Source organism: Chlorocebus sabaeus, chromosome 12 (assembly GCF_047675955.1).
Source record: "Chlorocebus sabaeus isolate Y175 chromosome 12, mChlSab1.0.hap1, whole genome shotgun sequence".
Classification (NCBI taxonomy): domain Eukaryota; kingdom Metazoa; phylum Chordata; class Mammalia; order Primates; family Cercopithecidae; genus Chlorocebus; species Chlorocebus sabaeus.
This window is the reverse complement of record NC_132915.1, coordinates 107,425,110-107,451,103: the sequence shown is the minus strand read 5'-3', so window position 1 is coordinate 107,451,103 and position 25,994 is coordinate 107,425,110. Positions and strand designations below refer to the sequence as shown.

Genomic DNA, 25,994 nt, shown 5'->3' with positions numbered 1-25,994 from the left:
TTAGCATATAATCAAGAAGTAACTGTAAGTATAATCAGTTGAGCAGCCTGTCTACGGAGTAGCCATTCTTTTATTCCTTTACTTTCCTAATACATTTGCTGTCACTTTATGGATTTGCCTCAAATTCTTTCTTGCGCAAGACCCAAGAACCCTCTCTTGGGGTCTGGATCCGGACCCCTTTTCACTAACACCATTATTCCCTCTCCTGGTCTTTCCATTTCTTCTCTTGATGCCTCCACAAAGCAGCAGGAAGGTGTTCCTTTAAAAGCACACACCAGACATGCCACTCCTCTGCTGAATGCCCTACAGTTGCATTCCATTTCACCCAGACAAAACTCAGCTCCTCATCAGAGCGTCAAAGGCCAGTCACACTCTTGCCCACCTGTCTGACCTCCTTTCTGTTCCTAGGACACCAGGCCTTTGCAGGTGCTGCCCTCTCGGCCTGTGCTGCTCTGCTCTGGCACTGGGCATGGATGACCTTGTCTTACCCAGTAGGTTTCAACCAAAGCTGAACCAACACCCTTGTCCAGCTTTATTATCTTCATAGCCCCATACAGACCAAGTATTTTTTGTTTATTATCTGCCCACAACCCCCTCCCCCATCCAAAGATGTACAAGCCTGAGATCACATGTTGTTTCATTCCCTGCTCAGTCTCCAGTCCTTAGAACAATGCTTGGCACCTGGTGGGTACTTAGTAAGTATTTGAGTAAATGAATGAGCAAGTGAATAATTGAGTGATCTGTTCTATATGTCATTTTTTCACATGTAGATATTACCTGAATAATCTCTCTTTAAGCTATCCTCGGTTTGTTCATTTCTTTCATAACTCTTCGTAATTTCTATTTCTGTATTTATACCCTTCTTCGTTGCCTGTCTCCTTCACTAGACTGTTAGCTTTGTGAACGTCTATTTCATTTCTCACTCTGGGTGCCTAATGCCTGGCCTGCACATAATACGTATTTATCAGATATTTGTTGGGTAGATAGGAGGAAGAAGGAACTGGAAGAACAAGCAATTTGCAATCCAAGGCAGCTCTAGGTTCTTCTCCATGTTCTGCAGTCCAAATTCTGGAAAGAGGCAGGTTGGTTTTTTCTTTTTCTTTTCTTTTCTTTTTTTTTTTTTTTTTTTTTTTTTTTTTGACAAGGTCTTGCTCTGTCACCCAAGCTGGAGAGCAATGGCTTGATCACAGTTCACTGTAGCCTCAACCTCCCAGAGTCAAGAAATTCTCCCGCCCTGGCCTCCCAAAGTGCTGGGATTACAGGTATGAACCACCGTGCCTGGCCCTGGAAGGGGGCAGTTTTATTGGCCTAACCAATATGAGGCAGAGCCTTCTCTACCAGGCCACTGTGTAGGGTGCCTACTGGACCAGCGGGTTCCACCCAGCACAGAAAACAGCAGCTTCCTTGGATGGCAGGTAGTTTCAGTGAGACAGGAACACAGTGTGAGGCGGGCTTCATTACTGTCATGTTCAGTTTCACGTACAGATAAAGGACGTGTGCTGTCGAGGATTCCTCTTCACATCTATTAGGAGCACCTTGACATTTTCAGTATGTTCAAGAAAACGGTAGCTTCCCATTTTGTCAGGTAACCTGTATCCCACTTGATTCACATAGGATCTTTTTGGATTGGAGGCCCTATTTTTATACAGGCATTGGCATTAATTCTGTATTCGCTTTCCCTGGAAGGGCTATATTTTATATATTTGAATATATGTTTTATAAATTAAATGAGCTAATTTTGATAGTTTGGGGGGATTTTTCCCAAGACTGCAAGGGAAGCCCAGAGGTAGCATGAAACCAAGATTGGAAAGCACAATTCTCTATTCTATCTTTGTTTCTTTACATTTTATGTGAACTTGTGTTGTTGTTATTGAAGGGGAGACGAGGTGAGATAGGAAGATTATGAAGAATTTTATATTTACAGTATGAGATGGAACACTATTTCATAACCCTTCCCAGGCATGAAAACCTTTTATGACACTTGGCAAATGGATTAGTCCACTGTGTTGAAATTCCCCTCCAACCAGGATACTTCTGAATTTAGAAGAGAGGAGAATATAGAAGAGCTAAGGAAAATCAGAAGTGCTGCCCAAATTGTTAACACTGATGGCTCTTTAGCAAATGACCCCAGTTCACTCATGAGTGGAATAAGCTACCTCATATAAAAACTTGTTAGCCAGGTGGAATGACTCACACCTATAATCCCAGCACTTTGGGCGGTCAAGGCAGGAAGACGGCTTGAGGCCAGGAGTTCAAGGCCAGCCTGGGCAACATAGTGAGACACCCCCGCCACCATCTCTATTTAAAAGAAAGAAAAAAGAAAAATTAGTCCAGAAGTTCCAGGCTGCAGTGAGCTATGATCATGCCACTGTTCTCCAGCCTGGGTAATGGAGCAAGACCCTGTCTCTAAAAAATAATAAAAATATAAAAATAAAACACGTCTTATTAGGCAGGGTGTTTAATAATTTTTTAAAATAATGATAACAGATCAGCTGCAGTGGCTCACGCCTGTAATCCCAGCACTTTGGAAGGCCGAGGCAGATGGATTGTTTGAGTCCAGGAGTCCAAGACCAGCCTGGACAACATGGCGAAACCCCGTCTTTACAAAAAATTAGCTGGGCTGGGCGCAGCAGCTCACATCTGTAATCCCAGCACTTTGGGAGGCCAAGGCAGGCAGATCACGAGGTCAGGAGTTTGAGACCAGCCTGACCAACATGGTGAAACTCCTGTCTCTAATAAAAATACAAAAATTTACTGGTGTGGTGGCGCTCGCCTGTAATCCCAGCTACTCAGGAGGCTGGGGCAGGAGAGTCACTTGAACCCAGGAGGCAGAGGTTGCAGTGAGCCAAGATCACGCCACTGCACTCCAGCCTAGGTGACAGAGTGAGACTCCATCTAAAAAAAAAAATTAGCTGTGTCTGGTGGCACATGCCTGTAGTCCCAACTACTTGGGAGGCTGAGGCAGGAGGATCACTTAAGCCCGGGAGGTAGAGGTTGCAGTGAGCTAAGATCACGCCTCTGCACTCTAACCTGGGCAACAGAGTGAGACCCTGTCTCAAAAATATTAATAATGACGACAGTGATAATATTTTGCCATGATGCAGGGAGTGCCCACTGAGTACAGTGTCCCAACAGTAGCTCTCCTGGACGCCCAATAGCATCAGCTGTGCAGTCCTTAGAGAGGGCTCCATGTTGGAAGAAAGTAAGTCAAAGTGCACGTGGGCTGCCTTTCCCAGGGCCACTCTGCTCTGTACGTGGCAGAGGCAGTATCTGAACCTGGGTCTCAGGCTCCAAACCCCTGGCGCTCATCCCACACTGCCTGTCCCTGTGCTGAGGGGACTAATGGGGTAACCCCATCATATGGTTTGACTGTGTCCCCACCCAAATCTCATCTTGTAGCTCCCATAATTCCCGTGTGTTGTGGGAGGAACCCAGTAGAAGATGATCGAATCATGGGGGCGGGTCTTTCCCGTGCCGTTCTCATGATAGTGAGTGGGTCTCACAAGATCTGATGGTTTTAAAAACAGGAGTTTCTCTGCACAAGCTCTCTCTTTGCCTGCTGCCATCTACATAAGACGTGACTTGTTCCTCCTTGCCTTCTGCCATGATTGTGAGGCCTCCCCAGCCATGTGGAACTGTAAGTTCAATAAACCTCTTTCTTTTGTACATTGCCCAGTGTCAGGTGTGTCTTTATCAGCACTGTGAAAATGGACTAATACACCCTGTGGCCACCACGGACTGACCCAGCCCTTGCCATGGTTCAGACGTGGTGCTGAGCACTTCACATGCATGGTGTCATTCCTTCCAGGGTTGACAGGCAAGAAAACTGAGGCCTAAAGAGGTCAAGTGACTTGCTCAAGGTCACACAGCCAGGAGGGAGCAGAGCCAAGACACAAATGCAGGTCTTTCTCCTCCCAGAGTCCAGAACTATAGCTGCCGTGCTCTCCCATCTTGCTGGCAAGTTGGTTTCTGACTTGTTGGCAAACAGACCAACATTCAGTCTGCCTGCCTCGTTTTTGCTGGGTCCTTGTCAGAGGAAAAATACAATTCACCTCTTAGGGTTGTAACAACTTTGTATCTGGAGTCTAGTCCGTATGTGGCAGCCGCCCCCGGGGCCATTTCTCCTTTCCTGTATCACATTATATTACGTTGTGTTTTATCATTGGAGGCACAACTGGTTTGGTTTCGCAGAGCAAAATGAGTGACCTTCAGCATGGAAGAACATCGGTTTTAGCTTTGACAGTCCCTCAGTCTGACCTCTTGGTTTCCAAGTCACATCGCTCTGTTTTCTTTTTATGATTCAGTTTCTGTCCTACACGATACAGTCCTGGTGGCCCCCTCTTCCGTGGCATGACAGTTTCTCTTCTCTGCCCCAGCTCTGCCAGAGTTTCAGCCTTTCCGAGTTGGTCTGTCTCTGTTTTCTTTTGACTGTATCCAATTTTACAGTTTTCCTAGAAAGAAGCAACAGCCAGTTTCCCTCATCCCCCCTTGCTGCCGCAGCTCTCTCTCGAGCCTGCTGTTAAGAGAACAATTCCGCCCAGCACGACTCTGTCAGGCTACACATACCTAGCAGCTGTGCAGAATTCAGAGTGCTAGCTTTTTAAAAAATGCCAAAATTAGAGGAGCAAGTAGTTCATTAGCGTCTTAGAGATGGGGTCAGCTTTGTGCGTATGAAGTCATTTGTGAGGGAAGCCAGGAGTCTCGATTGGCAAGGCTTTGAGCCCCTTAACAGAGCCCTGGAGGAGGATTGCTGGGTGGCTGGAGGAGTCCATGACTCAAGGCTCTTTGGTCACCGTTGCTTGTGATTTACAGACACGGATGTGGGGTCATGGGCCAGGCATGAGGTAGGGAAACAGCAAGAGGCAGCTTCTGGCCCTTCACAGAAAACCAGTGACCTTGGACTCAAATCTTTCAAAACTTCCGCTTCCTTCTATTAAGAATGGGAATGAGACACCTGCCTGGGCTGAATCCCGGGGTTGTTAGGCAGACAGAGGAGGAAGTTGCCTGCCCTGTGTGCATGCACCTGCCCTTGTTCCAGAGCAAAGGCGTAAATCTGCATGATATGGAGGAAGGACCCCCAGGAAAAGTGTAGGGGCACTGATCAGTTTTCACAGACCACATCTAAAAACACCCCTTAGAGGAGATCCCCATTTGGAACCCCATTTGGGAACTGCTCATCTATACAGCCAACTCTACCCTTTCAAAATACGCGGTGCACTAGGCAGGTGCTGAACCAGGCATTTTCTGGTTGTGCCAGACAGCTCAGTGAGGCAGTGCCCTCCTCCCTTTGTTCCTCAAGCACACTGTGAGCTCCAGGTGGCAGAGCACTTCAGGTGCCCTCCAGTGACTCCAGGCGTATGTCGGTTGTGTCACCTTCTTTAAGGTAGGAGCCATATTTGATACTTCTTAACCTCCCTAGGCCTCAGTTTACTTCTTTAGAAATGGGAGAGCTAGAGATAATGATTGTTTACATCCTTTCCAGCCCTGCAGTTCTGTGATTCTGGGAAGCAGTGTCCTTGCCCAGTGTTGCACACAGTACAGACATTTCTTCAGCAGGACACTGCTCACGGCACTCACTCACCTTAGCCTGTTCTTTGTTTGGAATTAGTACAAAGAGAAAGGTTCTCAGTATTGTATGAAGGAAAACGCTTCCTAAATCTCCTTGAGGAGTGCCCGCCTGCCCCTCCTTTCCACCCTTCCTCCTTCTCTCGCCTCCTTCCCCCTTCTCCCTCCCTCATTCTCTCTCCCCATCTCTCCTGTCTCTCCTCGTCTCTCCCCATCTCTTCCTCTGTCTCTCTCACCTCTCTCTCCCCCTCTTGTCTCCCCCCTCCTCCTCTGTGTCTCTCTCTTCTCTCTCCCTCCCTCCTTCTCTCTTACCCTTTTTTTCTCTCCCTCCCTCTCTCTCCCTCTCCCTCTTTCTTTCTGCTATACTTGGAAAAACATCATTTAAATGACAACAGACCCCTTAAGGGCACTTACATATCAGACTTATTTTGTATACAGAAAATAACATTCATGGATGGTTTTACAGAAATAGTTGGCTTCTTTTTAATTTTAATAACACACTCCCCTCCCCAAAGCAGGGCTTAGACATGCCACTATTTGTCTAACTGACAAACCCCTGAACTACCCCCCTTCACCCCCCACACACGTGCCTTCTGCCAGGTTGGGAATGCCACCTGGGCCCGGGTTCCTCGTGCAGGTAAGCTTTTGGTCAGCTCACCTCCCCTGATACTAGACACAGATACCGCTCAGTTTCAAAGCTCCCCTACACGAGTTCTAGGGGAAGAATGTTTTAAGTGACCTCTCACCTTCTCAGCTCACATGGTTAGGCGGTAGAGATATCATTTCCACCACCAGATTTGTTCGGTTTTCGTTAGACATCAGTTGGCAGAGCCGAACTAAATACTTTTTCTACTTTCCTCCCACTTTTCCTTTCCTGTCTTGTGACTTGCCTTGCCACAGTGGACTAGAAATTCTCTTCATGGAATACAGCTTGGCAGGCGATCGCTGGAAAAGCAGATAGAGAAGACCACCAGTTTCAGCCCCCGCTGCCCAGAGTGCAGCTGACCTGATGGGGGGCTAGGCAGGGGCAGCTTTTCTAAATACACTTCGGGGAGGCGATGGCCAGATGGGAGGCGGGCTGGGCTTCCTCTTCAAGTGCACCTTGATGCCTGCACAGGAAACATAGTGCCTCCCTGACTCTCTACCATGAGTAGTGAGCGAGCTCTTTGGAAATGTGCTGCTTGGTATAGAAAAGTGTTACCTTGGCAACAGCAAGCTCGCTTCATTACCAGATGGCATTAGCTTTTATCAGTGGTATCCTATAGCAGTTGCCAAGAGCCGACCTGTAGCCCCGTCGGTGGGCGTTTTGCTGCTGACTGTGACCAGCGTTGGCTAGTTTGTGGAAAGATGCCCATCAGCCTGTATGTGCCACATCGCCTTATCAGTCTATCAAAAAGTTCAAGGTCACTACAACCTGGTGCATCCAGATACGTTAGAAATTGGCACATGCCAGATACATGAGAATCGGAATCTTCGTAGAGTGATGTGAGGGCTGGGAGGACCGCTGGAGAGCGCACACCAGGCTCCATCGCGATGGCAGAGCCGGGAGGGCTTCTGTTGTGTTACCCTTCCTGCCTCACTACACTCCGAAGAGAAAGCGTGCTACCAGCCATTGAGCTTTGCTGTGCACCGCGCCCCTGGGCCCAAGTTTTCCATGGTCTCGCCTCCTTCAGTTTCCTCAAAAGGTCCCACCACATTTCACAGCTGAGTAATCAGGCACCAGAGGTTGTCTGAGTTGCCCTGGGTCACACTGCCTGCAAGTGGAGAATGAGAGCCTGAAGCCCAGTGCTGGAGAGGAGGAGCAATTGACCTGCACACCAAATGGCCACCGCCAGGAGGTCTGGCTGCCTGACCCTCAGGCTTGCAGGCACTTTCTGCTCAGTGGTCACTCAGCAGACCCCACAGTCTTATTCATCCTTCAAGTCCAGCACAGCTGTCACCCCCTCTCAGCTTCCTGTAGCCCCAGGAGTGACAGCAGGAAGGGAAATTAACATAAGGACCAGGTCAGCCAGTTCACTGACTTGGCTACAGCAGCAGTTCTGGTTCCAGCTTTGATGTTAACTGGCTTCAAACCATTTCACCTCCATTGAGTCCAAACAGGGGTTTGGGCCAAGTAACAGTAGCTGCCACTGAGCACTCCCTGTGCTGTCCTCTTCACCTGTGCATTGTCTCACTGACTCCTCACAGTCATCTGAGATGGGAATGCGATTATCTCCATTTAGATGTTCAGAGTAGGTAGGTAGCTAGGCCAAGCTTTCCAACAGCAGCGCTGAGACGTGATTCCAAAGCTTCAAAATGTTAGGCTTCAAAATTGGGTATATTATGACCATGTTAAAAATCCAGGCCAGGCGCAGTGGCTCATGCCTATAATCCCAGCACTTTGGGAGGCCGAGGTGGGAGGATCATTTGAGGTCAGGAGTTCCAAACCAACCTGGCCAACATAGTGAAACTCCGTCTCTACTAAAACTACGAAAATTAGCCGGGCATGATGGCACACGCCTGTAATCCTAGCAGCTAGAGAGGCTGAGGCAGGAGAAATCGCTTGAACCTGGAAGGCGGAAGTTGCACTAGACAAGATAGTGCCACTGCACTCCAACCTGGGAGACAGCAAGACTGTCTCAAAAAAAAAAAAATCCATCAAGCCATAATTCTATGCCTGTTCAACTTAGATGAGCACCAGGATCTTTTTTGGCTCTATAAAAAATAAGAATTGGCTGGGTGCAGTGGCTCACGCCTGTAATTCCAGCACTTTGGGAGGCCGAGGCAGGTGGATCACCTGAGGTCAGGAGTTCAAGACCAGCCTGGTCAACATGGCTAAACCCTAAAAAAATATAAAAGTTAGCCTGGCGTGGTGGCATGCTCCTGTAGTTCTAGCTACTTGGGAGGCTGAGGCAGGAGAATCACTTGAACCCAGGAGGTGGAGGTTGCAGTGAGCCAAGATCACACCAGTGCACTCCAGCCTGGGTGACAGAGCAAGACTCCATCTCAAAAATAATAAATAAATGAGAATTGACAAACTTCATAGAGCTTTATGGATTCAGACGATCCTAAAAGTAAGCCAGTGCAAGACTTTTCATACTGACTATCCATAAACTACTACAGCCCCAGAAGTCATCTTGCAAAAAAAAAAAAAAAAAAAAAAAAAAAAAAAATCAAACCTGCGCCTCATCTTATTATCAATTTGCAGGCAACACAGAGGAAGGAGGAGCATGTTAAAGTATACCACTGGGATGCCATCAGCAAAATCCAGACTGTGGAAAACTCCGTAGGAGATAACCCAGTTTCTTCAACAGATAAAATGGGGGCATGGGGTTGGGAGGGCATCTCTTTAGTTTGGGAAAGACTTATGAGACATGTCGGGCAGCCACATTGTGTGGGCCATATCTGGATCCTGATACGAGCAGACTTGTAATAAAGTGGCATTTATGAGGCTGTTGGAAATCTGAACACTGAACTGGATGCTTGATAATATTGGAGCATTACTATAGATGTGGGTGTCGTGGTTCTGCTTTTGTGCTTTTGGAGCCCTTCGAGAAATATGTACTGAAATATTTACAGATGAAGTGGTACCATGGCTGTTATTTGTTTCAGAAGAGTAACTCAGGGAGGGAAAAGGAGGTGGAGGTGGAGGTGACAAGACTGGCCAGGAGTTGGTCATTGTTGAAGTTGGGATGGGTTCATGGGGTTCTTTGTACTATTTCATTTACTCGTGTATATGTTTTTAAATCTTCCATAATAAGAAGTTTTTAAAAATCAATTAAGTTGGTACTTTGGGCAGGGAAGGGGTTTGTTGGGTTTTACTTTGTTTTGTTTTGATTTAGTAGTGCCCGTCGCTGACAAAAGCAGAATGAAATAGGTGTGTTCATACCTTTCTGGTTGGTATAACCCTTGTGGTTAGCAGTTTGGCAGATTATATCAAAAGCCTTAAAATATTTGTATTGTTTGCCACAGTAATTATGACTTTGCAAACCTAGGGAAATAATTCCAAATGTGGTGAAAACTTTGTGAACAAAAGTATACACTGCAGCCATATTTATATTAGGGGAAACTTGGAAGTAACCTGAATGTCCACCAATAAGAGAATGGTTAAAGAAATTATAGGATATCCTCTCAATAGAATGTCGTGCAGCAATGCAACACTGATTTTGAAGACTATATAGCAGTATGGAACAATACTTGTCATAGTTTTAAGGGAAAATTTGATTTGAAAATATATATGGCTGGGCGCGGTGGCTCACACCTGTAATCCCAACACTTTGGGAGGCTAAGGAGGGCAGATCATGAGGTCAGGAGTTCAAAACCAGCCTGGCCAACATGGTGAAACCCCATCTCTACTAAAAGTACAAAAATTAGCTGGGCGTGGTGGCACACACCTGTAATCCCAGCTACTCAGGAGGCTGAGGCAGGAGAATCACTTGAACCCGGGAGGCAGAAGTTGCAGTGAGCTGAGATGGCGCCACTGCACTCCAACCTGGGCAACAGAGTGAGACTCTGTTTCAGAAAAAAAAAAAAAAGAAAATATACATATATAGTTTCATTGTAACAATGTTAGAAATTCAAAAACCATAAGCCTTTGATAATAAAAAGATTGAAAGGAAGTACCCCAAAATGTTAATAGTGATTATCTTTCTATCGCAAGGCCGGGAACAACTATCAAGAAGATACGAAGAACCTTTGTTCTCTACATTTAGATTTTTCCATAATAAACGTTTATATTTTTAACTTTTTAAAGTATTAGTTAACTTTAAAATATCAAAATTAACTTTTAATACAAAAAAATTTGAATATAAAATTTCTAGTGTTATTAGTGTGTATTTCTAAAATCCATCTTAAGAAACTTAAATTACAAAGGCAATTTATCATTTAATTAATGTCAGCCAGGTTTTGGTGTTTCAGGAAACAATTGCTTAGTCACCTAGGCTTGTTAGCAAAGAAAGTTAAAACGTGCAGTTGCGAACAGTGGCCCTTCCAGAGGAGACCTGTGGAGAATGTGTTGGGCCTACATTCACTTTAGCCTAGTGAGAAGGTACTGATTTCAGTGCCTGTAACTACAAAACTCGGCCGGGCGCGGTGGCTCACGCCTATAATCCTAGCACTTTGGGAGGCCAAGGCGGATGGATCACTTGAGGTCAGGAGTTTGAGATCAGCCTGGCCAACATGGTGAAACCCCCGTCTCTACTAAAAATACAAAAAAATTAGCCAGACGTGGTTGTGTTTGCCTGTAATCCCAGCTACTCGGAAGGCTGAAGCAGGAGAATCGCTTGAACCCAGGAGATGGATGTTGCGGTGAGCCGAGATCACACCACTGCACTCCAGCCTGGGTGAAAGAGCGAGACTTCATCTCAAAAAAAAAAAAAAAACATACACACACACACAAAAACTATAACTCAGTTGCTCTCCCTCCCTCCCTTTCTTCCGATAGGCTCCATGTTGACTAAAGACAGAGTTACTCACTCTGCTTCCATGTTTTATTGGCATCCTTAGATAGGGATTTTCAGTTCCACAAAAAACTGACCCATTGATTGGACATAGGATGATAAAAAAATAAAGAGACCCACTGAACATTACATGGTGTGACAATATTTAAAAGTGGTATGCAGAAATGGGATGCCTTTATTAGCGTTCCCTTAAATGTAAATACATGTTTTTTCTTACCATGTTTGCATTCAGTACTATTTAAAGTATGCAGAAATAGAGCTATCAACCTAATACTTGAAATTATTGAAGGAATCAAATGTTGGAGGTGTTCACTGATAGCCCAGGACTAATCAAGGAAAGCGGAAGGTTGTTACTGGGGATGATCAGTTGGAAACTGCAAGGAATGGGGACATGAGGAAGGGGTGATTGGGGGTGGCATCCCCAGAAACTGACGACAGGTTGGAGTTGAAGGATCAGGATTGCCGTCTGGGGCTAAGGTTCTTACCTTGTGCAGCTCAGCAGGGCTTTCTTTCAGCAAATTCTGTGACATCAAAGCCTCATCAGAGCAACTCGGACTATGGGCAGGTGGGTCCCGGGCTGGGGTCTGCGTCCAGGGTCTCATATACGAAATGAAAAGCTTTAGCAAAGTTTTAGAAGAGTTACATGAGCCCCTTGTCTTCATCTGTATATTATTTATTGTTGCTATAATAGGATACCCGAAGCTGGGTAATTTATAAGAAAAGAGATTAAGCTCACAGTTCTGCCGGTTGGAAGTATAAGAAGCATGAAGCCCGTATCTGCTTCACCGGCTGGTGAGGGCTTTTGTGTTGCACTGCGTCACAAACATCACAACATGGTGGAAGGTCTAAGGGGAGGCGACGCATGTGAAGGACAAAACCCGAGGGGTGTCCTGGCTTTATAACAGCCCACTCTCTAGGGAGCTGATCCAGTCTCGCCAGAGCAGGGACACAGTACCTCAAGAAGGGACCCAGCCATTTCTGAGGGATCCACCTCCTTGACCCGAACACCCCCCACTAGGCCCCACCTCCCAACACCACACTGGGGATAAAATTTCAACGTGAGTTTTGGTGGGGGGAAACAGCCATATCCACACCATAGTGTCCCTAAAGAAAGGAAGGTGCTGTTTCTATTCTTGGTGCTGAGCCTATTCCAGCAAGCACAGCAGGTTCCTTTTACCCTGGCATACATGAAACTGCACTTTTTTTAGGATTTTTTTTTTTTTAAATGTATAATATGTGCTTAGGTTCTGAGAGTAAAAGCACTTAAATGTATTTCCAGGATCATGTTTCCTTTTTGGAGATAAAATTCAGCTACTTTCCTTTTACCTCCTGACTTTATTTGGTATTGCTTTTCCACTTTTACCAATTACTTTAAATAGATAGTTCAACCAAGAGGCATTTGGTACCTGCCTTTGCTCTGTATATTGTACTCTGTACATATTGCATAGGTCTGCATAGGGCCACGACATAGTACGAAACAACACGCTCACTAAATCCTATAATTGCCAGAATTGTAGGATCCTCACCTTTGAAAAAGAAAATCTTAAAATGGGAAGGGGAAGGATTTTACTTTTTCCAGCAGATAGTAAACATGTAAAACTTGTCCTCAGAGTTTGTAAGCCAAAAATATAAATAAATTTAGGGAAGTTAGACAAGTTGAGGCCCAAAACATTTTTCAGTGATTACAGAAAGAACTTGCTGTTACTGAGAGTTCGTTTTCCAGTGCTGGAGGATCCACAGGGCCAGCACCATGAATCCAGTCTCACTGGATCGGCCAGGTGGTCATTTCTTCTCACACTCCTGCCCTACGTTGTGTGATTTGCGTGCTCAAGTGTCAGCTTACATGTGTTTGGCAGGTAACCTTGGGAAAGGTGTTGAAAGTGATCGTCGTCATGCGGAGCCTGTTCATTGATCGAACAATAGTAAAGGGATATAACGAGAATGTCTACACCGAAGATGGCAAGGTAAGCATTCTGGAGTCTTGCGTGTTCCTTGATTTTCTGTATCCCAGAACAAATGTAGTCGAGTCTCAGATGAATGGCATTAAAAACTAGCAATCATAGCGGAAATGATCAACAAACATAGATTTGTCAGGGTGAGAGTGAACACTTTATGAAAAAACATTTCGTTCTCTCTGCTTGCATTTTTCATCAAGCTTCTGCTTTTTCCTCTAAGCCTGATGCCCTTAGTTGAATTTCTAATTTATCACCTTAGACCCCAGTTGCCTCATTAAATGTGTCTTCTGAGGAAATGGATTTTTTTTCCCCAAGTCAAACAGCTCCTCAATAGCCCAGGGGTCAGCATTTTGCTTTTCCTAGAACCATGAGGAAAATTCCTGTTTATTTGACACAACCTGATGACACTCTTTTTCCACAAAACTAACAAGTCACCTTAGGAAGTTGCTGTGCACAGCAGCATATATTGAATACTGCTGTTGAAAAAGACGTGTTATTTCCACGGGTGACTTCTTTCATGGAAAGTTCACCCGTGTGAACCCCTAATTCCTTTTGACTGCGCAGTCTCCATATGGCTCCACAGAGCGCGTCGGAGGATGCTGATGGGAGCTGACAGTCTTCATTTGTGTTTGCACCGGAGTGTAATGAGCACCCCGCCTGAGATGCCCCACACTCTGCCAGGCCACTCTCAGCGCGGAGCCTCGTCTCCCCACCCCATCAGGAGCCTTTCCTTCCCTCATGACTCATTAAAACGTAAAGGTTTGTTAGCATGAATACTGGTACTCACCACCCAACAGCCACATTATAATGAGAATAGAATGTTCTTCAAAAAAAGGTGGTAACTGTGGCTTAGCACATAGCAGGGCGTTCCATAAGAAGCATGACCTGTGATATAATGAGATGTGTGTTTTGAACAAGTAACCCAGCATTTCCACATTCCACACAAGTGTTGTCTACATGGGATGCTACTCCTGCTCCAAGGACTGTGCCCAGTTCTCGTAAATTTCCTCGTTGATACCATATCATTCATTGAAGGGAGATTTACTTTTTCTTTTTGGAAAAACCAAATGTCTTTGGAGCACGCGTGTAAAGTGAGTATTCAGTCAGGTATGGTCTGTGCGTCTGATTTGTAAACTCTGACAGCTGCTCCAGAAGGTTCCACACTGTCGGTCAGCAGCAAAGGCAGCACTGAGGGTAGTGTATACCCTCGCAGAGACCACGGGCAGTGGCATTTTGAGATGCCATTCTTGTTGAGTTTTTTCAAAGTTGACAACTTCATAGTCACGCCTGGTACAAAACATAACCCTTGCTTGCCAAGGACTTAGAAGCAAATTGGAGAGATGAAGAACAAATACGTAGAAAGGTGAGTCATAATCAGGACTATGCTACTAGAGTTACCAAACTTAGGGTGCAAATGAAGCATGCTCTGAATTGAGATCGTAAGGAGGAGTGGAAATTTACCTACTTTGCATGGTGACTTTCACATTCTATTTAATTGCCCCTTCCTGAAAGTGTGCGAAATAATACACATAAAGCACTTGGCACTTTGCCATCTAGTTGATACTCTGTAAATGATAACTGGTATTATTTTTATTCTACACTTAAAACAGTGGTCTTGGAGTATAGAGTCTCATAGGTACGGTGCTTCCAAAATGCTTCTGATCGCCACTCCTCAGCTGCTCCAGTTACTGCCTTCTTTCTTATCTTCACCCTTGACTTCCCAGTTTCCCAGAGTTTTTTCTCCCTCTGTGCATTCTCTTTGGCCATTCCCATCCATGTCACCCACACAAGGATCACTCATGATTTGTTTCTAGATCAGACTTCTTCCCATGTTCCTCAAGTTTAGCCTGTCCAAAACAAAACTCCTCATCTCTCTCCCTAAACTCAGTTTCCCTCCTCTTTTCCTTATCTTGTTTAACAGTTCCACCACCTAACTGGTTAAACCTTTCTTCCCTTCATCCCGCTGGTCTAGGCTGTCAGTGATTACTGGCAGTTCTCCCTCTTAAGTAACTCTCAAACCGGGCCCCCCATCCCTCTCCACCCCTCTCGCTCCTCTCCGGTTCTCATTATCTCTGCACTGAAGAATGCACGCACTGCCTCACTTCTAGTCTCCAGTCTTGCTTCCCTCACAGTCTGTCCTTCACTTGGCTTCCAGAGCTGTCTTCCTAAAATACACATGCGAGCGGATGATTCTCTTTCTTTTCGCCATCTCCCCCTTGCCCAAAGCAGTCCTCCCCAAAGTAGGAAAGTAGGATATTAATAGATGTTAGGCAGAAAGCAATGCATGGTCAAACAAGTTGGAGAAACTCTGGGTTAGAGAAAGTTCAGTGGGTTTCTTTACTGTGGAAACCAGTTTGCTGATGTGCCTTATGAATATCTTAAGGGAGTAGAGAGTATGCAATATTTTCCTAACTTACTTGACCACCAAATTCTTTTGTCTTCCTTTATTCTTAGAACATATTGTGGCCGGGCGCGGTGGCTCAAGCCTGTAATCCCAGCACTTAGGGAGGCCGAGACGGGTGGATCACAAGGTCAGGAGATCGAGACAATCCTGGCTAACACGGTGAAACCCCGTCTCTACTAAAAAATACAAAAAACTAGCCGGGCGAGGTGGCTGGCGCCTGTAGTCCCAGCTACTCCGGAGGCTGAGGCAGGAGAATGGCGTGAACCCGGGAGGCGGAGCTTGCAGTGAGCTGAGATCCGGCCACTGCACTCCAGCCCGGGCTACAGAGCAAGACTCCGTCTCAAAAAAAAAAAAAGAACATATTGTGACATTGCCATTTTGTAGAACATACTTCTGAAAACTCTGGCTTGTAGAATAAAATCCAGACTCCTCTGCAAGGCATCTAAATGCCTCATGGCGTAGCCCCTGCCTTCCTTTCTGACCTCATCTGGCATCGTTCTCTACACACACCTCATCTTATCTCCAGCCTCATGTGCTCCCTGTGACTCCCAGGACATGCCAGACTCTTTCACATATTTGCACGTTCTGTGCTTTTTGCCCTGGGATCCCTCCTAGTCCACCTGACAAAAGGTTTACTCTTCCCTTTACACTGGCTGAATGCCATCTTCCTTCCCATCCTGTCTCCATTTTCCCAAGAGCCTCTTTGCTTACGAGCATGGCCTCTAGAGATGGCCGACCTGGTTTGCCTCTCCTTACAGCACAGAGTAATCATCATTATCTACACACCCACAGAATTCAGAACAATCTTTTACTAGTACTAGAATTAGTGCATCATGATTATTTGCATGTCCATCTTGCAATTAATAAAAATACTAACAGTACTAACACACAGTGATCAGGTAGGCGCTACACAAAGCGAACTTTGCCCACAGTGACTGTCGAATCCTCCTCACAGCATCATGATGTAGGGGCTGCTCTTAGACTCATTTTACACATGGAGAGACTGAGACCTAGAATGTTAAAGTTGTCCACAGCCACACAGGGCTGGATCTCAATCCTGCATCTGCCAGGAGCTCCTCAAGGGCACAGGCTCCATCGTGTGACTCTTTGTCCCTAGGGTGCACTTCTGTGCCAGGAGCATGGTAGGAGCCCAGTCCTGTCTGGGAGGAGATAATGAAAAAGCCTACTTGGGATATGAAAATGCTCAAGCTGGAATGCAAAGTGGAGAATCCAAAATGAGAAATGGGGACTAAAAGGAGCGCCAGGAATTGAAGTCGTAAATAAGTCAAAGGATAAAAACAGACATACGAGTAAAGGGAGACCTCGGGCCCTCCTGAGGAGAGATTAGCCCAGCTTCTCTCTTCCTCCTAAGGAAAATGGCTGTGCATTTGGGGCCGTGGTTGACATCAGAAATGTGGTGGGACAGGAAGCCTTGTGTCCCCCTTTACAACTGTATGCATTGGCCCAAGCAGTAAGCAGAGACCCTAAAACTGGAACTTGCAAGACTGACAGAACCAGGCCCCTTTGTACTTTAAGGACACCCTGACCACATTTGGCAGAGAAGCTCTCAAAATGACTGCTCCACCCAGAATCTCATCCTAGCCAATTTGATTAGCCCCTTTTTTCAGAGCACTTCACAAATGATAAAAATAAACCATGCAGACATTATTAGTGCTCTATTTTGAGTACTCTGTATGTACTTTATTTATGTACAATCTAGGCATTAGTGCAATTAACGTGTTGAGTTGTCTGGCACATCCCAAATGAAATGTGGCGTCTGGAAGGAGCCACTGGGGCCTGACGTGTGTTCTGCAAGAGCACGTTGTCGCTGGAGACGTCGCCGCTCTCGGGACGCAGCCCTGCATTTGCTGAGTTGGTGCCTAGGTGGCTGCAGGGGGCTGTTTTGCTGCAGTCTCCTGGAGCACAGCCACAGAGGCCTGGGTGTGGCTCAGGAAGCCTCCTATGGGCTTAACTTCTGCCTCTGCGGTTGTCTGTGTCCTCCAAGCCCGAAGCAGCCAGCACATTCGAAAGTTTCATTATCCTTATTGCTGCTGTAGTGGCCCAGCACCACCCCTAATTTCCAGACCTTGCAGGTTTTTTCCCCATCAGAATCCAGCCCAGCAAGGCTATCACTTTGCTGTAACAACCACCACCATGACCGAAGCCTCCTGTCTCTTTACCTGCAATGCATATTTTTGATACCAAGGACCAATAGCCTGATTCCTCTAATAAAACAAAAATGCTTTCGGACTTACCAACCACTTATTCATTGTAATCAGGGAGTAGCAAGAGCCATGACTCAGCATGTTAAAAGGCAGGATTGAAGATGAATACCTGGCCATTGTCCTGATTTTATACCAGTCAGACTTAACTGAAAAAATATGTGTCTCGGTTGAATTTATCTTATTAGGGGATTTAGGTTATGTTAATGCTATAGCTTCATTAATTACCCCATATCAATAAAAAAAAAAGGCAGCTTTTAGCCTCCGAGCATAAGAGAGGAAAAGAAATGGTGGTATCAAAGGAAACCTTCAAAGACAGCCAGAGCTGTCTCCAGGGTAATCTCTGATCCCCACATTCTTTCCACTTCAAAGTTGGCTGTGTGTGTGCATGTGGGTCGAGGGGGTGGGGAGCTGAATCTGATTTCTCTAATAAGTGTTGGCATCAGCCCTGTTTGATATCAGATGCAGGGAACATTTTGATTTGTTATAGCCTTTGAAATTGTTCAGACGACCTTCAGAAAAATGGCCTCTTGTTACTTCTAGGGGGAAGGGTGAAAGCCAGGGAAAGGGGAATCCAGTTTAATTCATATGCAGAGGATGCCCTGAAATTGAGCTTTCAGCAGTTTTTTAGTAACAAATGCATGTCCTGATGGAAAGTGAAAAGTTGAAGAATAATAGACCTGTAACACTGTGTTCTTGGGTGAGGCTCTTGTTCACTCTTGTATTCTCTGGGGAGGGTGGGCGGATTTGAGAGGGTGACCACATAGAAGTTTATGGTTTTGAAAACGTGGGTAACCATGGAGAGCTCCGTCACCATAGCTGGTTTACAGCATTCTACCCAAACCAATAGGCCTATCACCTATTCACCTTGCAAAATGAAGCTACTAAATAAAGGTTCTAAAAGTTGGAACCTTGTATGGCTTATGAGTTTTATTTAGATAATTTTGAATCTATTCCACTGTTTTTTGAAATGAAGTAAAGAATTGATAACTTTCTGATGAGCTGCCAAAATGTTCACGTGCTGTTAAATGAATTTTAGCGGCAGTGGTTGTCACAGCAGCAGGCCTCAAAGCAGAACTGTGCTCCCGGAAGAGCTGCGCAAGTGACAGCTTAGGGAGCGTGCAGCCCCGGGCATCCCGCCTGCCATCTAGCTGGAAGGCAGTCTCTTCCTCCCAGGGGAAGAGCTGGGCCTCTGCACACAGACCTGCTTTCAAATTCCCCACCTCGCATTATGCAATGGTGGACAAGTTGCCTCACTTCTCTGAGCCTCAGTGTCCTCATCTGTGAATCAGAAAGGATTTTATCAACCTCATGTTATCGCCAAAGGAATTTTAAAAGATGATGCAGGTAAAGAGTAGGCCAAATGCATCATCTTCATCAGTAAATGGCATCTGCCCTTGCTGGTTGTGATGGAGGTGGTGGTGGTGGTCAGCATTGCAGACAGAATCACCTGCCTGCTGATACCGGGTCACTCTGATTGTTCTTGTCAGTGAATAAATTTGATTTGTCACCATTTTCACCAGTTCTTCCTGTGTATCAAGAAGTCTTTTGATATCTTGGTGTTTGCCCCTAAGAACAGATGTGTCTGTGCTAAAGCAGTTGGTCATCTACAGGGTTTGTTTTCATTTCACCTGAGAACAGACCACACCCCACCCACCCTTAAAATACTTACTCCAATCCCCAGAGGCCAGGAGGCTGCTCTGAGACCGCAGACTCAGCCACCAATTACCGCAAGGTTGACTTTTGTGTTTTCAGATCTTTCTAATGCCTGCTCACAATACTGAAGGGTGCTTTGCTTTCTTTTTCCTGGCACTATAGTTCAGAATAATTTCTTGTTCATCAGGCTGAAGGTCTGCAGCTTCCAGAATGTTCCTTTTTTGAATATTGCAGCCAGCAAAGAATTGGTAGCCATGTCTGCCTCTGCAGCAAATAAGCTGAAGCTAATAAATACTCACTTGGATCAGTTCTGGCTCCCTGAAATGAATTTCTGAAATCTTCCTGGCCCTGAGGAGAGGCAGGGCATTGACTCCGGAATGCTCATTTCATTGGCTTTCTTTGGCATAAATCTAGCAGAAAATCAAGTCCGAACCACCTGCTGTGCACTTCTAGCAAAAGAGGGCCCTATTGTTCAGAGGTTCTTTTCCACCCATGCGCGCCAGGTAAATAGACCGTATTGTCTAAGGTCCTTCTGTCCCAGATGGTAGGAGCTTTTCCCTAGGGTCCTGAATAATATATTTAAACCTTTTAAAAAGAGCATCATCCTCACTTTGAATAAATGTGGTGTGTGTGGAGAATCCACAATGAGGCTGGAGAGGCCACGTTTTCACTAAACCTATGCGTAGTTTTCTCTAGATTTTTTAAAATTAAAACATTTTGCAGATACTGAAGGATTTTTAAATATGTTTATCTTTAAGATAAAAGCTATAACTTTTGAATCTAGCAGATTCTTCTTTTCTGTTTTTCTTGGCTCTGTGTTTGTGTCTTGGTCTGCTTATGTATGATGTAAGCAGGCAGGAAGGGTAAACAGTGAAGAAGTTCAGAAGAAACAGCTGTGGGCTCAAAATGGAAGGAGAACTGTATTAGTTCCAAGTTCAGACATCGGTGTTCCTCTTCCTAAAATTGAGATTTAGCATCTTTGGATTCTCCCTGTCATCTTGGCAGTGATTTTGGTACAACTAAAAGATGCAAAAGTCATTCTTATTCATCCTGCAACCCCTGAATCATCTTTAAATGCTGCATTTGTTAAGCCCTGGGCTGCACTGCTGCACTAAGAAAGTAATAGGAACCTGATTTATCCTCCCAAATATGACCAGCTGCCCAACAGTAGTTTTCTTCAACAGAATTGATAACGTGGGGAATTAATTTCGTATGTTTCTTTTGAGGTTTCCCTCAGAGTTATCTGGAGGTAACGTGTCACTTTTCCCCTTGCAAATTGTTGAGCTGTCACATTTTAATTCCAGCGCTGGAAGATCTTTAAAATTCTTACTCCATCCAGTGGTTTAAGTTGGGGGCACTGACTGGCAATTGACACCACCTTTCTGAAGAGCAGTTTAGCCAGAGTAGAAAGAGGGTGATCTGTTGAGGCTTTTTGTGGCAATCCAAGAAGGAGATGATCGGTGCAGGCAGTGGGGGTAGGGAGAGATGGGTGAACTTGAGGTTCATTTTTCCGATTGAATGAATGAATGCTGAATCAGTGAAAGCTCCTCCGTGATTTGTCATGGAGTGCGATGAACTAAACCTCTGCCCTGTCCTGCAGAAGTAGAGTGGCCTCCTCAGAATCATCTTAACCTTCTCTGCTGTCCTGAAAGTCTTCAAACACAGTGAAATTTTCATGAAACTAATTGTGAACAGGGAAAAGCCAGGAGAACTAAATGTATATGCCTGTTCACAGCCCTGCTTTTAATTTCCAAGCACTGTTTTCAGAAAGCTAGGTTTTAGTGTCTTCCGCAGAATAGACACAGGGCTCCGAAGTGTTCTGGGTCAAGTGCAGCACATCCTGTCCTGTCTTCTTAAAGGACTTTTTCTGTCCAGTGGCTTCCCAATGCTTTCTGGTGCTCCGAAATCAATCACACACCACACAGGCCTAAAACGCCATGGCCCAGGGTTCTACCTGACCACTGGCCAACCCCAAAGGCAGGTTCCCAGAGGCTCATTGACCAGGTGTTCCATTCACTCAGCTCTTGAACTCATATATTAAAGTCAACTTTTTAGCACCTATGGGACACAGTGATGGCTTTCTCATTTCCTCATTGCCCTTGAACCGTCTCTGTCAGCACTGTATTGTGGGTAGTTCTATTTTTGCTGTACTTAATTTGTTCTAAACTCTTGAAACAGAAGGCATTGATCTGGTATATCATGCAAACCAGTAAAAACCAAAATGGTTTTGGTTAGAATGAGCTACTGAAGTACCCTGTGTGTGACCAAGTGTGGCCAGAGGAGGACTGGACTGGGTTTACTGTGAGCCCTACCCACATGCCAACTCACACCTCCTCCAGCTTCCTCATTCGTCAAGTAGGGGCGCCCTAGAGCAGGGGCTCTTGACCGGCCAGGCGTCAGTTACCCTTGGGAGCAGGGCTACAAAACAAACAATGGAACAGGCTCTTGGGCCCGCTCCAGCCACTGATTCCATACTCTAGGGGAGGAACTGAGCAATCTGTATATTAAAAAACAAAAACCTTCCCCAGGGGCTTCTGATGCCCAGCCAGGATTTGAGCACCACCAGATGAGGCCATCTGTAAGATGCCTCGCCAGACAGTCTTGGGCTCATGAACGGCTCTGAGCTGTTGTTTCCCCATCTGGAGAGGAAGACTGTTCATGGGACCAGCCACGTGGGCCAGTTCTGGGAATTACACGAGTGTGTGTGGAGGGCCTAGTGCGGTGCTTGGCATGGAACAGGTGCCCAGCAGCTGGACGCTGCCAGCTTTCCTCCACTCAGAAAAGACCTAGTGATGCCCACAACATTCCAGACCCCATTTGTGGACCGGGGGAGGCAGTGGGAAGGAAGGCAAGCCTCCTGCCCTCACCGAACTTCCATCCTGTGGGCAAGTCAGGCAGGAAACAAGTAAATAAAGGAATAATCGAGCTTCAGGCAGTTTTAAATGTTATGAAAACTTTAAATTTTGAAATGGTAAAGAGGGCCCAGCATAGTGGCTCATGCCTGTAATCCCAGTACTTTGGGAGTCCAAGGAGGGCAGATCACCTGAGGTCAGGAGTTTGAGACTAGCCTGGCCAACATAGGGAAACCCCAACTCTACTAAAAATATGAAAATTAACCAGGCATGGTGGCGCACGCCTATAGTCCCAGCCACTCGGGTGACTTGAACCTGGGAGGTGCGGGTTGCAGTGAGCTGAGATCACACCACTGCACTCCAGCCTGGGTGACAGAGCCAGACTCCATCTCAAAAAAAAAAAAAAAAAAAAAGTAAAGAGAATCAAGGTAACAGGTACGGGAAAGAATGTTTTGATAGGGTAACTGGGAAATGCCTCTCTGATGAGGTGACATTTGAGCTAAAGGGGGTATAAGAAAAGCCACACAGGGGTTTATGGGAAACACAGTTCAGGCAGAGGGCACAGCAAGTGCAAAGGGCCTGAAGCAGCGTTGACCTTGGCCTTGAGAAATGCAAGAGCCGTGGTGAGAATCAAAGTTGCAAGTGAGCCAGGGGCTCAGCCTGCCGGAGCCCTGGAAGCAGCAGGTACCTCAAGGTGACTTCCTGTATTCCTCCATTTGCTTTTCTTAACTTACCTACAAATGGATAAAGAAGAAATTAAGTTGGACAGTTAAGATCCTTTTCAACCCTGAGATCCTATTATTCTATAATCAGATTTTTTTTTCAAGTTTAAGAAGGGTTAACAGTAGTTACAATATGATTTCTTGAAGTCCCAAATTCTAAGACCGATGCTGATGATCCTTCTCTCCTTTCCCCTCAGCTTGATATATGGTCCAAATCCAACTATCAAGTATTCCAGAAGGTAAGTTTTACTTTTTGCTTCTTACTCAAGTGGCATTGAGAAAACCTGAATGCTTTGAGATTTAAACATTGGTCTCAAAAGAGAGGCATTTGAAACAGTGAAAAAAGCCAGACAGAAAAGGATGCTCACTGTCTGATTCCATATGTATGACATTCTGGAAAAAACAAAACCTTAGGGACAGAAATCAGATCGGTGGTTGCCTAGGGGAGGGTACAGGGAATTGACCCCAAAGGGGCACAAGGGAACGTGGGGTGGTGGGAATATTCTGTATCTTAATTGTGGTGGTGTTACACAACTGTACATGTTTGTCAAAACTCACAACTATATTACTACAAAGGGGCAGCCTTTTGTATGTAAATTATACCTTAGGAAAACCGTAGGTTTTTGAGATGTTCCAAAAACTGGATTCTGAAAAACCTAGTTTTAAAACTCGGTTTCTCAGAGCTCTAGCGGTTTCCACCGGTGCCCAAGGAATGGACCAAGGGAGGCAGGCTGGCAGTCCCTCACCCAGCCCCTTCCCCACTTTGTGCTCTGGCGACACTGTATCTTTTTCAGATATTGGGCTTCCTTATGAAAAACTGTTACGGGAAATGTCAGACAAAATGAAAAGTGACCAGAGAAAATTCATTTCCCCAGCTCCTGACAGTGCAGGGCCCCTTCCCTGGACCAATTCAGGCCCTGTGTCTGATGAGGGTTCTGTGCCCCCCGCCACACCCCCACCAGTCCCCACAGTACTCAGGGCCAGCTCCCCAGCAGCCCGCTTCTTCTGTTCTCATCCATCTTCCATCTCTGGTCTCATCCAGTAGTGAAATAAGAGAGTTGACCATCATCTCATTCGTTCCCTCATCCAGCTCAACAACAGGTATCCACTCCCCAGCACTTTGGGAGGCCAAGGTGGGCGGATCACCTGAGGTCAGAAGTTTAAGACCAGCCTGGCCAACATGGCAAAACCCTGTCTGTACTAAAAATATAAAATTAGCCGGGCATGGTGGCGGGCACCTATAATCCTAGCTATTCGGGAGGCTGAGGCAGAAGAATTGCTTAAACCTGGGAGACAGAGGTTACAGTGAGCCAAGATTGTGCCGTTGCACTCCAGCCTGGATGACAGAGTGAGACTCCATCTCAAAAAAAAAAAAAACCGGTATCCACTGAGCCCCTTTGCCATGTGCCAGGCATTGTTAGGTGCCAGGACCACAGAGGAAACTCCCAACAGGCAAGGAAGCCTAACAAATAACTCCAGGTGATTAACCGGGGGTTGTGGCCAGGAACCACAGGGAGGCCTCCTTCCGATTAGGCTAGTCAGAGGAAGCCTTTGTAGGGGAAACTGAGGCAGGCAGTGTGAGAAACAGGAGCCAGCCATGTGAAGGGGGAACAAAGTGGAGGTAGAAGGCAGGGTTCAGCTCAGGGAGGTACCTCTAGGCCCTGGTGCAGAATTTGGATTTTATCCTTAATTCAGTGAGAAACCACTGACGGGATTGATACAGGGGGATGTGATTTTGAAAGCTTGGTCCAAGTTATCCCCACGATGAAGAATGGTTGTGTCCACCGTGTGCCAGGAAGCATAGGACTCTTTTGTAGATTGAGGTGAAATTCACATAACATGAAATTGACCGTTTTAAAGTGAATGCTCCTTGGCTTTAAGTGCATTCACAATAGTGTACATTCACTACCTCTGTCTGGTTCTAAAACATTTCCTCACCCCGGAAGAAAATCTGGTGTGCATTAAGCAGTGAGTATAGGACTTAGTATCAGAGGGGCGTCATGGACCACCCTCTAGTGGTGTTTACTGTACATCAATCCACAGCGCCCCCGGGCCCCTTTTTGGTGATAAGGGCTAGGCAGAGGACAGGTGGCTAGGATTAGGGGAGTAGTCTGAGGCTGAAAACCACACATTTAGGGAACCTATATTAGTGTTATAGATTCATGATCTAATCACAGCTAAATGCAATGTACTACCCTGGATTGGATCCTGAAACAGAAAGAGGTTACTATTGGGGCCAGGCACAGTGGCTCATGCCTGTAATCCCAGCACTTTGGGAGGCTTAGGTGGGTGGATTACGAGGTCAGGAGTTTGAGACCAGCCTGGCCAACATGGTGTATTTCTCTACTAGAAATACAAAAATCAGCCAGCCTTGGTGGCGGGTGCCTGTAATCCCAGCTACGCAGGAGGTTGCACTGAGCCACTGTACTCCAGCCTGGGTGACAGAGCAAGACTACATAAAAAAAAAAAAAAGGCCGGGCGCGGTGGCTCAAGCCTGTAATCCCAGCACTTTGGGAGGCCGAGACGGGCGGATCACGAGGTCAGGAGATCGAGACCATCCTGGCTAACACGGTGAAACCCCGTCTCTACTAAAAATACAAAAAACTAGCCGGGCGAGGTGGCGGGCGCCTGTAGTCCCAGCTACTCCGGAGGCTGAGGCAGGAGAATGGCGTAAACCCGGGAGGCGGAGCTTGCAGTGAGCTGAGATCCGGCCACTGCAGTCCAGCCCGGGCTACAGAGCAAGACTCCGTCTCAAAAAAAAAAAAAAAAAAAAAAAAAAGAAGTAGTAGGGGAGGGAGGAAGGGGTTACTAATGGAAAAACTGGTGAAATCCAAATAAAGGTTGGAGTTCAGTTATGAGTGAGTAACCAGTGTTGGTTTCTTCGTTGTGACAGATGTGCCATAGTAATGGAAGATGTTAACAGTGGGGCAACGGGGTGAGGGACATGGGAACTGTCTGTTGCATCTCTGCAGCTTTTCTGTAAATCTAAAACTGCTCTAAAATAAAGTTTTAACAAAGAAAATCATAGCTTTACTCTTCTAACACCCCTTTACCCAACTGAGCTCCCTGAAACTGTAATGGAGAAAATAGCCTCCCTTCCTTCCTCCCTCCTTCCCACCCTGTCTTCCTCCCTGGTCCCTGGATCTGGAACATAAAAGAAGGAAGGGTGTGGTTATGCAC

At 45.9% G+C, this 25,994-nt stretch overlaps 1 protein-coding gene across 5 annotated transcripts in view; it reads left to right on the top strand.

Moving 5' to 3' along the window:
• The window catches only part of MED27 (mediator complex subunit 27), a 218,652-nt gene that overhangs the window by 171,209 nt on the left and 21,449 nt on the right, over nt 1-25,994 (top strand). For 2 of the 5 annotated variants that reach the window (XM_008005878.3, XM_037994042.2), the window contains exons 5-6: nt 12,860-12,967; nt 23,012-23,053. The exons of 1 other annotated variant lie outside the window; for it this stretch is intronic. In XM_008005878.3, the coding sequence (XP_008004069.2) occupies nt 12,860-12,967; nt 23,012-23,053 (150 nt within the window). The remainder of the gene's footprint in view (nt 1-12,859; nt 12,968-23,011; nt 23,054-25,994) is intronic. 2 more of the 5 variants (XM_008005879.3, XM_073022028.1) reach the window with 1 other exon arrangement.